At 44.5% G+C, this 13,654-nt stretch overlaps 1 protein-coding gene across 2 annotated transcripts; it reads left to right on the top strand.

The window, feature by feature from the left end:
• The first annotated feature begins 1,030 nt into the window (after nucleotides 1-1,030).
• Nucleotides 1,031-7,780, top strand: ATP5MC2 (ATP synthase membrane subunit c locus 2). Of its 2 annotated transcripts, none has more exons than XM_033118530.1 (5): nucleotides 1,031-1,175; nucleotides 3,447-3,516; nucleotides 5,206-5,283; nucleotides 5,845-6,038; nucleotides 7,514-7,780. In XM_033118530.1, the coding sequence occupies exons 2-5, from the start codon at nucleotides 3,478-3,480 to the stop codon at nucleotides 7,626-7,628; spliced, it is 426 nt and encodes a 141-aa protein (XP_032974421.1). In that variant the 5' UTR covers nucleotides 1,031-1,175; nucleotides 3,447-3,477; the 3' UTR covers nucleotides 7,629-7,780. The 2 variants fall into 2 exon arrangements, with proteins under 2 accessions (XP_032974421.1, XP_032974422.1); XM_033118531.1 differs by lacking the exon at nucleotides 1,031-1,175 and adding an exon at nucleotides 1,639-1,788.
• The last annotated feature ends 5,874 nt before the right edge of the window (nucleotides 7,781-13,654 follow it).

Below are 13,654 nucleotides of genomic sequence, written 5' to 3'. Positions count from 1 at the left end.
GGGGCCCGGGAACCGGAGGGGGCGGCGGGAAGGACGGGGCCAAGGAGGGGAGGACAAACGGCCCCTCAGAGGGTGGCGGATTTGGCTTTATTTACAGCCGCGGCTTTATTTTTATTTATTTTGATTTTTTTATGGGGGTTTGGTGAGCTTTCCCCGTCTTTCTCGTGCTGCTTTCAAGCACGATCCCTGGACGGCTGAAGTTTGGACATGAGGGGAACTAGGTAGGCCAGCCCTCAAAGTGGCTGGTCAAACCCTGTCTGGGAGACAAAGGCCTAGAAGAAGCGATGAAGGGCGGGAAGTCCCACACTTCCGTACATGGGGGAAGGATGAGTGAAAGGGCACGAGGGAGAAGCCTAGGGATTTCCATGGGACCACCTCAGAGGAGAGGGTCGGCTTATCTCAACTCGAGTAGATGAAGCTTGGGCAGAGGCACTAGCATGCCCGGGGTGACCTCGCAACCTCACGGCAGGTCAGTGGTGCCGTATTCCTTGGTAGTCTCAGGACTTAAGGTCAGTGTGCTTGAGTGCCAATCATCTTTAGCCCCCATCTTCTGGTTCACTGATGTTGGATTCCTCATGGCTGGTCACTGGAATGAATAAAGAGGGAGAGGGAAATAAAGGCCAAGCCACCAGAGGCAGCTGGAGCGTTTTGCTAACTATTGGCCCATTGAACGGGTTTCCCATCTATAAAGCCAGAGTTTCTGGGGGAACAGAAGGCAGGAATTCCATGTCTTAATTTCCCTCCTGCTACATTTCGGGCAATGAACCCCAATCCCAATTGTATGCTATTTAAAACTGACTTTCTGGGTAAATTTTTTTTTCCCAATGTGAGTGCGCATGCTCGGAAAGGGGTAGCTAGCCCAAGATCCCAAACGCTGTGCAAACCAAACAGCAGGCCAAGTTACGCGTTATGGATCGGCTTACACTGCGGAACTGTCCTCATTTCTGCACACGGTCGGCTCCGCCGGCAGTTTCTCCTCTTAAACGCCAGGTGGAGCGACTGGCCAGATGACGCCAGAGAGGTGGCAGGCGGCGCTGTGGCGCCTGGGCGGCCTCAACATTGCAAACACTCTATCCTTGGCGGAGCGACTCGTTGGTCCGGGCCGCGCATGCGCTGAGCCTTCCTTTCGCTATTTCCACCCCCCTCCCTCTCCGTCTTCTCTGCCCTGAGAGCAGGTAAGGCTTTGGGCCCTCGCGCCCGCTTTGCGCCGCGCAGGCGCGCGGGATACCCTACTTTGCGCGGATCCTTTGAGGCCCTTGCTTTGCATGCTCCCACCCGGGTCTTCACGTCCTCCCTCGCTCCGGGTATCCCCGCGCCTTAGATCGGCCCGTTGTGTGTGCCGGTGACCTCCAACCGCGCGGGCTTGGCGCCATCTTGGATGTCTCGTGTGGGGAGGGCGCCTGGGAGCTGGCGCAAGCCAAATCCCAGCGTGCTCATTTCACCTGTTCCGACCCAGCCCTTACACACGCTCCTTTTTTACCTTCTTGCCCTTTCAGAATTGTCACAACCCCCAGACTCTCCCCTCCTATCACCGCTTTTTCCTCTCATTCTGACTCCGTGCCTTCATTATCCTGAAACCTCCAGACTTCAGGACATCAGGTGCTGAGCAATGGAGATAGTGGATCATTTAAAGCCACCAACTCCTCTACTCAGCACCCCTCAATTTAAAAAAGTAAACTGTGAACGTGGTAGAAGAGCCGCCAAAACACCCTCTCCCTTCAGGCTGTGATCTACGAGAGCTATAGCAGAAAATAAGCCGGTTTCTTTGGAACTTTTGGTTGTCTCCCGGTACTGTTCTCTTCCTTCCACGCCTGTGAAGTTAGGAAAAACGCAAGTGGTGGGCTAATAGTGAGGTTTTCCGTTAGAGGCAGCTGCCCCAAAAGGGTGGGGTGGGACGTGCAGGGGATAGTCTGCACTCGCCAGGTCTACTGTCAAGGGTTTAGTTTACGGAGAGTCCCCAGACAATGCCCTCAAGAGGAAAAAGAAGGTTTAAGGAACAGAATGGGTAAGTCATCAGTCCTGTAACTGGCGGATCTATACCGAGGAAGAAACCCATGATGATTTAGGCCCTCTGATTCTGGATGGTGCCAGTTGCCAGGGATGTAAGCTAACAATTGCAGACTTAACCAAGGTTAAGTGACCACTTCTCTGCAGGCTCCTTTAATTGCCACCCTTTGTTTTGGGCTTATTATGTGCCAGTACCACATTAAGCTCTTTACATATGTTATTTTGATTAATCCCCCTAAGTACATTTTACAAATTATTTTGAGGTTGAATTCCTTGGAGAAAAAGTCCTCCCTTTTATAAAGCGATTTTGGATTTTGACCCAAGAAAACCTGACTAGTTCAGCAGCAAATATGGGTTAGAATTACATATGGGGCAGAAATTAGAGTTCTAGACAGGATAAGAGTTGAAGACATCCATTAATCTAAAAGTTACGATTCTGGATTCAGAAGTACAACCTGGGAAAATATGAGTCCAACTCATTTAAGGAAGTGTCACTTAACAGGCCTGAGTAATCACTGAGTATTTCAACCTGTAGCATCTTAGAAAGCATTCACTTGTTAAGTGAGAAGAGTTCAAATCCTTTCTCTACCACTACCATAGTTTCAAGACTGGTTTTTAGACCATGCTCTCAGTCTACCTAAGAATCATTTGGGAAGCTTTGTTGAAATACACGTACTTGGGCCTTACCCCCAGAGATCTTGACCAGGAAGGTCTATGGCATGAGCCGAGAATATGCATTTTTAATGCATGTACCATCTTTGCCCCCAGATAACTCAAGTTCAGTTCTACCAACTTAGGCACCTACGGGGTGACAGCGTTGTTTCAGATCTTGGGGATACAAATTGAATACCCCTTAGTGTAATGGTGGAAATGAGTACTTAACATTCGTTGCTAATTAGAATAATGGCAAAGTTCCTTGTTGATCGAAGTTCCTCACCTTGTTAATTAATGTAGGAAATTGAAATATTTGAGGAATCAAATACTTCCAGGTAATTAATCTTTTTAGATTGTTGGAGACCCTTTCAGTGTCTTGGCCTTCAACAAATATCTCACAAGAGTATTTTAAAGGGCAACTTTTTAAGGCCCAGACAATGAGGTCTTGAGAAGGGCGCTTTTTTGAATGGAAACTGAGGAAAATTTAGGCAAAGGACATTCTGGGGAAATGCCTCTGGCAACCCCAAGGCTATGGGAAATGAATAACAGGTCTTAAAGCTGGGACTAAGTGGCTACTTGTTCAACCCAGCGGAAGTCACTTGATTATAAGGAAATCTTGGATGCTGTGTAGAGGAAATCTTGACTTCAGAGTTGTAACTGCATCTCTTCTAAGACTTGAGGTCACTCTGCTCTCTGGGCCATTTAAATTTGCCAGAGCACTTTTTCATAAGGATGTCCTTTGGTGAACAAGGACAATGTTTACAATGCTGCTTCTGTAATTCCAGCTCTCCTGCCACAGCCCCATATCCCCTGAAAATGTACGCGTGCGCCAAGTTTGTTTCCACCCCCTCCTTGGTGAGTACCTGCTTTTTCTGGGAGAGTTTTTCAGGAGGGGCATCTGTTTTCTTCCTTGCCAAACCTTGTTCTTCACAGTTGGGCTTGAGGAAGACCCTTTGCTATGCTAGCCTGACAGGAGAAAGTGAATGCTTACCAGGCAACCCCCATGTCCCTTGGAGGCCAGTTCATTCCTTTCATCCAGCCATCTTAGAAGAAGAGTATAAGTGAGAATCTAGACCAAGATCAGGTTATTCCTATCCTGACATTTTCTGTAAAGTGGAACCCAGCCAGAAATGGTAAACATGAAGTGGATTGCCTGACTTGGAACTTGGACCGAGCTTGCACTGTGTACAGGATTTTGTCCTGAGTGTTGGAGAGCCATAGCTAAGACTTCCCTCTGGTAGCTTAAATTTGAGAGGGAAACTAAAATACACATAAATACTCATTGGAAAGATACTTGACTTAGAAGCAACAGCATGGAAGAAATGGAAGAAACTACAAATTATTAAATGGTGGAGGCAGTTGGTTTCTCCATCTGTAGTGAAAAACAGTGATGCCCTTAGTGGATACCATTTGTTGAGCATTTACTGTGCCTGGCACGGACTTTACCAGTGTGTGTACATAATCTAATTCACTCCTCAAATCAACCCTGAGACAATTCCTATTTCAAAGATGAGAAAACAGGCCTAGAAAGATTTGAGGGACTTGTCCTAAGATTGCACAGCTGATAGAGAGCAAAGATGAATCTATAATCGATCTGACTAAAGCTCTGGCTGTTAACCACCGGGTTGTCTGCCTTGGAGATACTGGCTTGGGGTTAGTAGAAAAATGCTACCCGGAAGGTGAACTTAGAGCATGGATCTGTGTGCCAGAAGGGATGTATTCAGGGAACAATGTCCCAATTATTGACTTCCTTCTTTTTTTAAAAGATTTTATTGGGGAAGGGGAACAGGACTTTATTGGGGAACAGTGTGTACTTTCAAGGCTTTTTTCCAAGTCAAGTTGTTGTCCTTTCAATTTTAGTTGTGGAGGGTGCCATTCAGCTTCAAGTTGTTGTCATTTCAGTTTTAGTTGTGGAGGGCGCAGCTCAGCTCCAAGTACAGTTGCCATTACTAGTTGCAGGGGGCGCAGCCCACCATCCCTTGTGGTTAAGAGCCCGCGCTCCAACCAACTGAGCCATCTGGGAGCTCAGTGGCAGCTCAGCTCAAGGTGCCATGTTCAATTTTAGTTGCAGGGGGTGGAGCCTACCATCCCTTGCGGGACTCGAACTGGCAACCTTGTGGTTGAGAGCCCACTGGCCCATGTGGGAATCGAACCGGCAGTCTTTGGATTTAGGAGCATGGAGCTCTAACCGCCTGAGCCACCAGGCCGGCCCTTGACTTCCTTCTTATGGGCTAGTCAAATGTCTCTAATTGAACGAAGCAAATGCTGCTGAGGCTTATATTTATTCCCATGCTCAAGGCTTGTGAAAGGGTACAGGGAGGGTAGTCCAAAAGGAAGTAGACTTTCTTCTCTTAAAGCAAAGGAGAAGCCTGGGAAACGAGAAATGGTGAATCTAGAATTTGCCAAAAGTAAAAGAATGATCCAAGATTCTGATTTAAGTTCAAGAGAATGAAAGGGGTATCTGAGCAACAACTTGGGCTGAATGGTTCCCAAACTCCTCTTCAATTTTCCTTGACCTTCTTGCCTTTGTGTGATTCCCACTAGGTCAGGAGCACCTCTCAGATGCTGAGCCGATCGCTTTCTGCAGTGGTGCTGAAACGACCAGAGACACTGACAGATGAGGTACCTTATAGGTGGAATTGGGCCTGTGGTTTGAAGGGTGAGGAGGCTTACCTGGCCGAACCAGTAGGGGGAGTGCTGGGGACAATCATCACAGACAAAAATTAGTGAAAATTAGTGAAGGATGGAAGCCATTGGCTTTAAGAGGAGATGGAGAACAGTTACCATATATGCTCTAGTGTTCCAGCTCTGGCACTGATAGCACATGCCCATGTGTGCTGCTAATAACTGCTATTATTTGGCCTAATTTACTGACTTCAGTTGGGAGCATTTAGTCCTAGGAAGATAATCTCTTCATGGCACTAAGTACAGGCTCGGGCTTCAGCTTTGGTCTTAACACTTGTAGAGCATACTTGAATCTTAAAGGTATTTGAAGTCCACGTCGTGCATTAAAAAGTTCTGCTTGGCAGCATTTTAGAAGGTTTTCCAGGGAGTAAAAAGATTTTCTGTTTGGAAGAGAAACCATGGGATTTGATAGCATAAAGCGTTTAAATAGTACAAAAGTTTCCAAAGTAAAAAGGGGTTTCCTAAAAACTTCACCTTCTCCCTGCCTTTTCTTCACAGAGCCTCAGCAGCGTGGCAGCCCCACAGACCATGACCTCATTTATTCCTAGCCGCAGCTTCCAAACCAGCACCATTTCAAGGGACATCGACACAGCAGCCAAGTTCATTGGGGCGGGGGCTGCCACAGTAGGGGTGGCTGGTTCTGGGGCTGGAATTGGGACTGTGTTTGGGAGCCTCATCATTGGTTATGCCAGGTAAGGTGGGCCCTCCTTTGGCTCTCTGATATGCTTTCCAAAGGTCTAGGCAGAAATATTTGGGGATCTAGAGCTGCATTACCCTAAGTGTGACTATTTGAATTTAAATTTTAGTTAAAAGTACACCAAGTTTAAGTTTCCAGTTCCTCAGTCACACCCACCATATTTCATGCTCAGTAGACACATATGACTATTGGCTACCATATTGGATGGTGCAGATATAGACCATTATTGAACAGCTTTGGTTTAGAGCAGGAGTCAGCAAACTAAGGTGGGTGGGCGGGCATGTCTGCGCCACAGCCCAGTTTTGCATAGCTAAACTAAAAATGGGTTTTTTATTTTTAAAATGTCATGGGGAAAAAAGGCAACAGACCATATGTGATCCACAAAGCTTAAAATATTTACTATCTGTCCCTTTACAGAAAAAGTTTGCTGCCCCTATTCTAGAGCCTCAGTTACATAGTGGCTTCACTGCTGTTTTCCCCATGCCCAGGAATTCCCCTCTGTCACTCCCGGGAAAATTGCCTTTGTAGCCAGCCCTGCTGCTCCCTGACACTTGGGACTATTTGGTCCCCACCATCTCTGGGCAACTCACTGTTAGAACTAAATTAATCCTCTAGAGTTCCGCAAGTTATCTTAATGTCTTTGAGGAAATAAGTTTATTTTCTAAGATTTATATGAAGCAAGAAGCCTAACTGCTTCTGTGTCCACAATTCTGTTAAAAGCTGGTGTTGCTTTACCTTATCCATGAAGGCTTCCAGAGGTGACAGAACAAGGGAAATAGAAATTTTTATATTGACTTTCAAAGTTGGGAATTCTTTATACCATTTTGATTCATATCATCTAAACCCCACAGACCATTTGAAAAACCCCTATTCTTTTGACTGTTGTGAAATGAGAGGAGGTAGTGTTTTTCCTCTGCCTCCTTTGTCCTCTAGAACAGTGTTTTTCTAATTGTGCTCCATAAAGCCCTAGGGTTCTGAGAGTATGTCCCAGAGACTGTCTTAGAGAATGAAAGGAAGACCAGTCAAACAAGCTTTTAACATACCCCACTTTTTTACCATTACAGTTTGGCTTTTATGTGTTTCATATTTGGGGGTTCTGCTGCTTAAAGTTCGAAAGCACTGCTGTGGTAGACCCTGTCACTCTGGCGGGTACCTCCTCCATCCTGGTTGGGCCCTGGATAGTTAAGTATCCAGGCCCAGAGATCTTACATTATGATGATGTGGGTGATCTATTCAAGGTGGTAATGTTTATATACGATTTTGTCATACAATTTTGGATTGTCCACTCCCCTCATTCAGTCTCTGTAGAGCCCTTGATGTGTCAGGGCAAGATTTAGGGCATGATGATGTTACCCTGAGAGATTCGTTACATAAGATGAGCTTGGGATGAATTCTCCCTGAGCCCACCTTTGATGTTCTTTTCTTTGTGTGGACTAGAAATTCAGTCTTTTTTTCTTCCCCTTCTCCCAGGAACCCTTCTCTGAAGCAACAGCTCTTCTCCTACGCCATTCTGGGCTTTGCCCTCTCAGAGGCCATGGGGCTCTTTTGCCTGATGGTGGCCTTTCTCATCCTCTTCGCCATGTGAAGGAGCCGTCTCCACCTCCCATAGTTCTTTCTCCCATGTCTTGTCTGCCCTGTATGTTCCTTTTCCTATACCTCCCCAGGCAGCCTGGGGAAAGTGGTTGGCTCAGGGTTTGACAGAAGGAAGACAAATAAATACTGTATTAATAAGATGTTTCTTGAGTCTCCTGTGTATATTTCTTTTCCACAGTTGGCTAAGTGCCGTGGTGAAAGTATAAGGCCTGGAGGGTGGTGATGGTTCTAAATTCAACATGGGTCTGGCCTCACTTGTTCTTCATTCTGTGTCAGGAAAACTTTATTCAAATTAGGGCTCCTTTTTAGTAATTTTTACCTGGGATGGCCTGTTTACTTACCTTAGATGATTGGGTCAGTAGCAACTTACAATGCTGGCTGAATATGATGACTAATGAGCTCTCTTTGTTTTCACTACTGCTACCCTGGCTCAGGCCCTCATTGCCACCTACCTGGTCTGTTGCAGTAACCTCTTAACTGGCCTTCTGTCTCTAGTCTGTTCCCTTTAGCATTTACTTCTACCCACCCCTGCCAAGTTAATCCTCCTGAACCAAAGGACTGGTTTTGCCATTTACCAATTCAGAAACAGTGACAGCTTTCTCAGCTTTGTGTTTTATTATTCCCGTACATGCTATCCAAAGTGCACTATTTGTCATTTCCCAAATATTTTCATTGTGTTCCTGTCCTTATATCTTCAGGCACTTACCCTTTGCCTGGCCATCTGTTCTTTCCCTGAATCTTTGTTCACTTTCTTCTTTTTCAAACTCCCAATTATCCTGAAAGTTTAAATGCTATTTCTTCCTCCATGAAGCTCTTACCTGGTTTCTACTGTCAGTTAAGTGACCATTAACTTCTATAAAGGACTGTAAGAGCACATATTCTTTATAATGCTTACATGGTCTGTGATATTGTGAGATTTGTGTACCATATCTTCCAAGTTAGATTGTCAGTTTCTTGAGGCAGGGACTGTCATATTCATCTTTGTATCTAGAAGTATGTAGCATGACGTAGCAATATCTTAGTCACATTTTTATTTAAACCAACCACCTCACCTCACAAGTGAAGACATAGGCTTTGAGAGGTCAGAGGATTCTCTCAAGAACTTGCACTAGCAGAGCTGCAGCTAGAGCAAGATCGTGTCTTGTAGCCAGGATGTAAGACGGCCACACTGTTGGTTTTGTGCCCACACTGTTGCTTCTCAAGCCCAGTGTTGCTGCCGACTGTTATTTTCCCAAGCAAAAATGAAAGGGTAGAATAAGCAAAGATAAACCTTCCCTTAAAAATACTTCAATGGGGACTTTGGACAGTGGGGTTAGTATAAAGGTAAAGAATTAACTTATATTTTCTAAAGGCTAGATAAACTTCAAGTAAGCCTTAACATCTGCTTGAAATAACTGGATATAAATTAAAGTTTCAGAAATGATCATGTAGACGACCACAATGGATCTTCTTTCGATTCAATGACTGAAAGCCCAGGGCAGAGACTTGACCCCAGCATAGAATGATGCTCAGGAAGCAGATCGCTCCAAATTCCACACACTTGCCCTTTTTGCTATTATAATTGGGGCTTAGAGAAATCCTGTCTACAGTTTGCTTCCTGATTGTTACACTGTCTCCAAATAACTATTTGGGCTGAGGGGCTCTGAAGTGGACCTCATCTCACAAAATCAGCTCTGCCGGCCAACAGTAGGTGAAAGGTATCTACATATTTGGAGATGAGGATTAGCCCTCCCTTCGTTTTGGTCACCTAGTTTGAAGCTCCGGTAATAGGAGCCTCCATTGCCCATCCCCTTCCTGAGTCATCAGATCAGTCAGCCATTGTTTGCTTTCACTCCTTGGCCCTTTCTTTGGGATTGAATCTAGCTAACCCCTTATCTACTTAGGTGCTTGAAGAGAGTACGGCTTCCTGGTCCACGTGTTTTTGTTCTCTGAGGTGAATGATGAGATGCTGCTGCAAGAAGCTTGAGAGCAAATGTCTTCAGGAGGAGTCAAGGCAACCTGGATCCTCTTAGTTTCAGGCCCGAAGAGATAGTTTCAGGCCCCGGGTTGCCAACAATTTGGGGTGGAGGACTGATATGTTTTAGTAGAGGGTCCAAGAGTAGATTTTCTGAAGGAAGATCTTTCCAAATTTGATAACATTACAAATGAAAGCTTTCTCCTTGTCCTTGTAATTTTAGAAAGAACATATGATTTGAAATCAAAAGTGTTAGTTCTAATGTCTTCTACCACTGGCCACTGTGACATCGGGCAGTTCAATAACCAATAACTTTGTAGGACCTCAGTTTATCCCCATCTACTTACTAAAGGGGTAATAATTCTCATCCCAGGAATTATGTGCATGCAACAGAGGTACCTTTGAGTATTTGGAAAGGATGGTGCCATCAAAGTTTAATGTATATTCGTTATAATTTGCTTTCTCATTTTCTGTGGACGTCAGAGCATACAGGCATTTTACAGACAGCTTCTCCCTCTTACAGTTGTCAGAAAAGGGAATTGACCAAATTGTAAAGTCTGGCTGTAAAGCTTCTGGAGAGAGAACCTGGAAATACTGGAGGCAGCAAGGCTTGCTTCCCTCTTCTTACTCCTCAGTTTCTTAAGGGTCAGTTGTGTTTCTTCAATACCAGTGGAGGAGTATCTATAGGTTTGTATCATCCTAATCAGAAAATAATGATGTCCTTTGAAAATCATCGAAATGCTAAACTAATGAACCCTGATCCAGCCTCCCTTTCAGGATGGGTTTATTAGTGTGAGGCCTTGTCAGGTCATCAGGATGAGAAAGCTGCTCAGGAAACAACACTTGATTTAGCGTAAGTTGGTGTCCAGGAACCTAGAGGCTGCTCTGTCTCCTTACCTCCATTCAAGAGAAATGAAATGAAGGAATATTTGAGTTGAATTCTGAAATAGAAAAAGGAAGAGGAGTTGCTTCACACCAGTAAATAGAGAATACCCTCCTCTTCCAAGTTTTGAGCAATGAAACTTTGTCTTGATAGAGCCATATCTAAAAATATGTGTTTTCCAATATGTATTCTTAGGATACACCTTGGACAGCTTGGTGTTCTCATTGTTTGATGAGAAAAACTAAGGCGGTAAGATTTTTCAGTCCCCAGGCATTCCTTGAAATGTCTTTTATTTTTGAGCATTTACCTCAAGGCGTCATGAGAGCTAGTGTGTTGTGATCAAAGCAGCCACTTTAGAAATGGCAGAAGACAGAATACCAAGGATCTCATCTCAAATGCATGGCTTCTCTTTCTGTGAGTGATTAGATAGAGATAGTTTATTACCATTCCTCCCCCTCCGACCCCAAAAGAGATCATTTTCTCTCATTTTTTGTTTTGTTTTCATTAATTTTTCCTTTTTTAGTTTTTGTTCGTTTATTTTCCTCTCACTTTCTGAATAAGTGCTATGGTAGGTAGAATTTTTTTAAATGACCCCCTACAATGTCTTGATCCGATCCCCAGAACCGATGAATTTGATGGGATATTGCACTCATGGTTATGCTGTATTACATGGCTTCAGTTGACTAAGAGGGAGATTATCTGTGTGGGCCTGATCTAGTCACGTGAGCCCTTAAAAAAGGAAAGAGCTTTCTTGGTGGCAGGAGAAATCAGAGAGATTTGAAGGAAGGAATTAATGCAACATTGCTGTCTTTCAAGATGGAGGGGACCATATGCAAGGACTGCAAAGCAGCCAGTAAGAGCTGCAATTGACCACCTAATCAACAGCCAGCAAGGAAATGGGGCCCTCAGTCCTCCAACTTCAAGGAACTGAATTCTGCCAACCACCTGAATGAGCTCAGAAGTGGATTCTCCCTCAACCCCTAGACACAAGCCTGGCCCAGTCAACAACCTTGACTTGGTCGCTTTGTGATAACCTGAGCGGAGAACCCAGTCAAGCCTGCCCGGATTTATGATCTACAGAACAGTAAGATAATAAGCGGAGGTTGTTTTAAACCACTAAGTTTGTGGTTATTTGTGATGTAGCAGTAGAAAGCTAATATAAGTGCAATCTTCCAATATACCAAAGGAATGAAGTTTCATCTGAATCTTGTATTAAAAGGAAACTCCAAAAGTTGCCTACTCTGATGCTTTTCCTCCTAACTTCATTAAATCTAATCTAGTTCAGAAAGGCTAAACATGGAAAGACCTTTAAACGAAAATTGTACGCCATGCTCTTTTACTATAACTTTCATTTGTGCGAAGTAGATATTTTTTTCTTATTTTAACAGATAAGAAAACTAAGACTCAGGTTCAAGAATCATGACTTAGTCCTCAAGGTTATCTAGGTATGAAGTGATAAAACAATAGAAACGGATGACCAAAGCTCCTTGCATTATACCACACCGCAGGGTATGGGGGCCAGGACATCATTGGAGGAGAAGGAAAGACAAATCTAGACAATTTTTTAGATTTCTCAGTAAAGGTGATTGACCTCTTTTTCTTATAATTACCATCCCTGTTGTTATCTTGCAGATAGGTGGTATTTTGTCTACCCCTGGGTTCATTTTATCCCACTGCTCATTTCCTGGGTTTCTGGGCAGGTTCAGCTTAGTTGGCTCAGCTCTGTTCCCAAGATGGGTATTTTAAACCATTGCGGATTAGAGCCTTCCAGGAACTGTGAAGCTGCTTTTACAGAAACAAACTCTGCACATCTTGCTGGGGGTGAAGGGTAGGGGGTTATTTGTATGTGTAGGGATGGTGTCTGAGCCTAAACAGACTTGCATCGCCTTTGTACCCCTAAGTCCTTTCCATCCACATCTCCCAACAGCTGGAACAGGAACTTTTAAGTTTCCAAAACACAGTAGCTGCAAAGGGTAACAAACAGATAGCCCATAACTCCCTTAGCAACAGGAGAATAATCAGTGGGGACTTAGCTCAAGGAAAGTTTCTGCAGTGCAAAATACCCATAAAATTTTCAGAAAGCAGCTTGGCCCTGTGGAGTTGACCAGATTGAAAGTCCCAGAATCCTGGGTTCAAGTCACTTTTGATTAACTCTTCTTATTCTTTAAGTTTGTTACTGTATGTAAAATGGGCACATTTCCTTGAGATGTGCCTCTTGGAAGTTAGAAGTAAGTGAAATTAGATTTTTAAACTTCCTGTTAGAGACGCAAATCTTGTAAATTCTCTCTATCTCTGCTGTTCTTAGTTACCAATTTACCAGGAGTAACTTAACACTAGGATTCTCTGCCAGTGCTAAAATTAGACTGCACCACTCTAGGGCTTCCTTTTCTCCTGGCTTTTGTTTTCAGAGCTTGAGGGAAACATGTGCTGCTGGCGTTAGTAAACTAAAAACTAAAGGAAAACTTTTCTCACTAGAACATGCTATTTTCATCCAACCCTCTATCATCCTTATAAAGAAGGAACCCAAATCTGCCCTGGATTTTGATTAGCTGATTCACTCATAGAAATCAACCTGGGAAAGTCTGGGAATCCCTTGGGAATGAGAGAGGGAGGAATAAACAAAATTGGAATGGAGACAAGCGAGGCCGCTGATCTCTCCAGCGAGTCTCCCTTTCCCAGCCAGACAGGCTTTCTGCCACTAAAACTTTGAGGTTCTCTGTCACATCAAAAAAGGGCCTGGAGTTACTCCTAAGTGTGCTGACATCTTTCCTGAGGGTGGGAGGTGCAGGTATTGGGCACTTTTCCCGACTAGGGGTCTGGGGAAAAGGAACAGGCAAGGAGGGAGTCAATCTTTTCCAGCTGCAACATAGAGGGAAAGGAACAAATTCTTCACCAGGGAAGATTGTGTAAACAGTGCCTTTGGCTGGAGCCATAGAGTTGGGGAAGCAAAGAAAGGGATCTTTGTTCTCCCCTACCCCAGCCAGAGCACAATCGTAGAGCTGGGATTGTTTGCTTTGGCAAGGGACTCCCTGCCTGAAAGGACTAGGCGTTCCAGAGACTGGTGAGGCCTCTGCTGGGTTTCCCTCATGGAGCTGAGGAGAGGACGACCCCCAGCCTCAATCCTTTTACCTAAGGAAGTGAGCTGGGAAGTCTGGAGGCCTAAGGCATCTGGCCCATTCTT

Source organism: Rhinolophus ferrumequinum, chromosome 10 (genome assembly GCF_004115265.2).
Source record: "Rhinolophus ferrumequinum isolate MPI-CBG mRhiFer1 chromosome 10, mRhiFer1_v1.p, whole genome shotgun sequence".
Lineage (NCBI taxonomy): Eukaryota > Metazoa > Chordata > Mammalia > Chiroptera > Rhinolophidae > Rhinolophus > Rhinolophus ferrumequinum.
The sequence above is the reverse complement of the archived record's forward strand: the minus strand, read 5'-3'. Positions and strand labels throughout refer to the sequence as shown.

Bases quoted from the DNA above. Each gene is read 5' to 3' on its own strand.
- ATP5MC2 (XM_033118530.1), top strand. From the start codon at position 3,478: ATGTACGCGTGCGCCAAGTTTGTTTCCACCCCCTCCTTG. The intron at 3,517-5,205 runs GTGAGTACCTGC...GATTCCCACTAG, and splicing joins TTGTTTCCACCCCCTCCTTG to GTCAGGAGCACCTCTCAGAT. The intron at 6,039-7,513 runs GTAAGGTGGGCC...CCCTTCTCCCAG, and splicing joins CTCATCATTGGTTATGCCAG to GAACCCTTCTCTGAAGCAAC.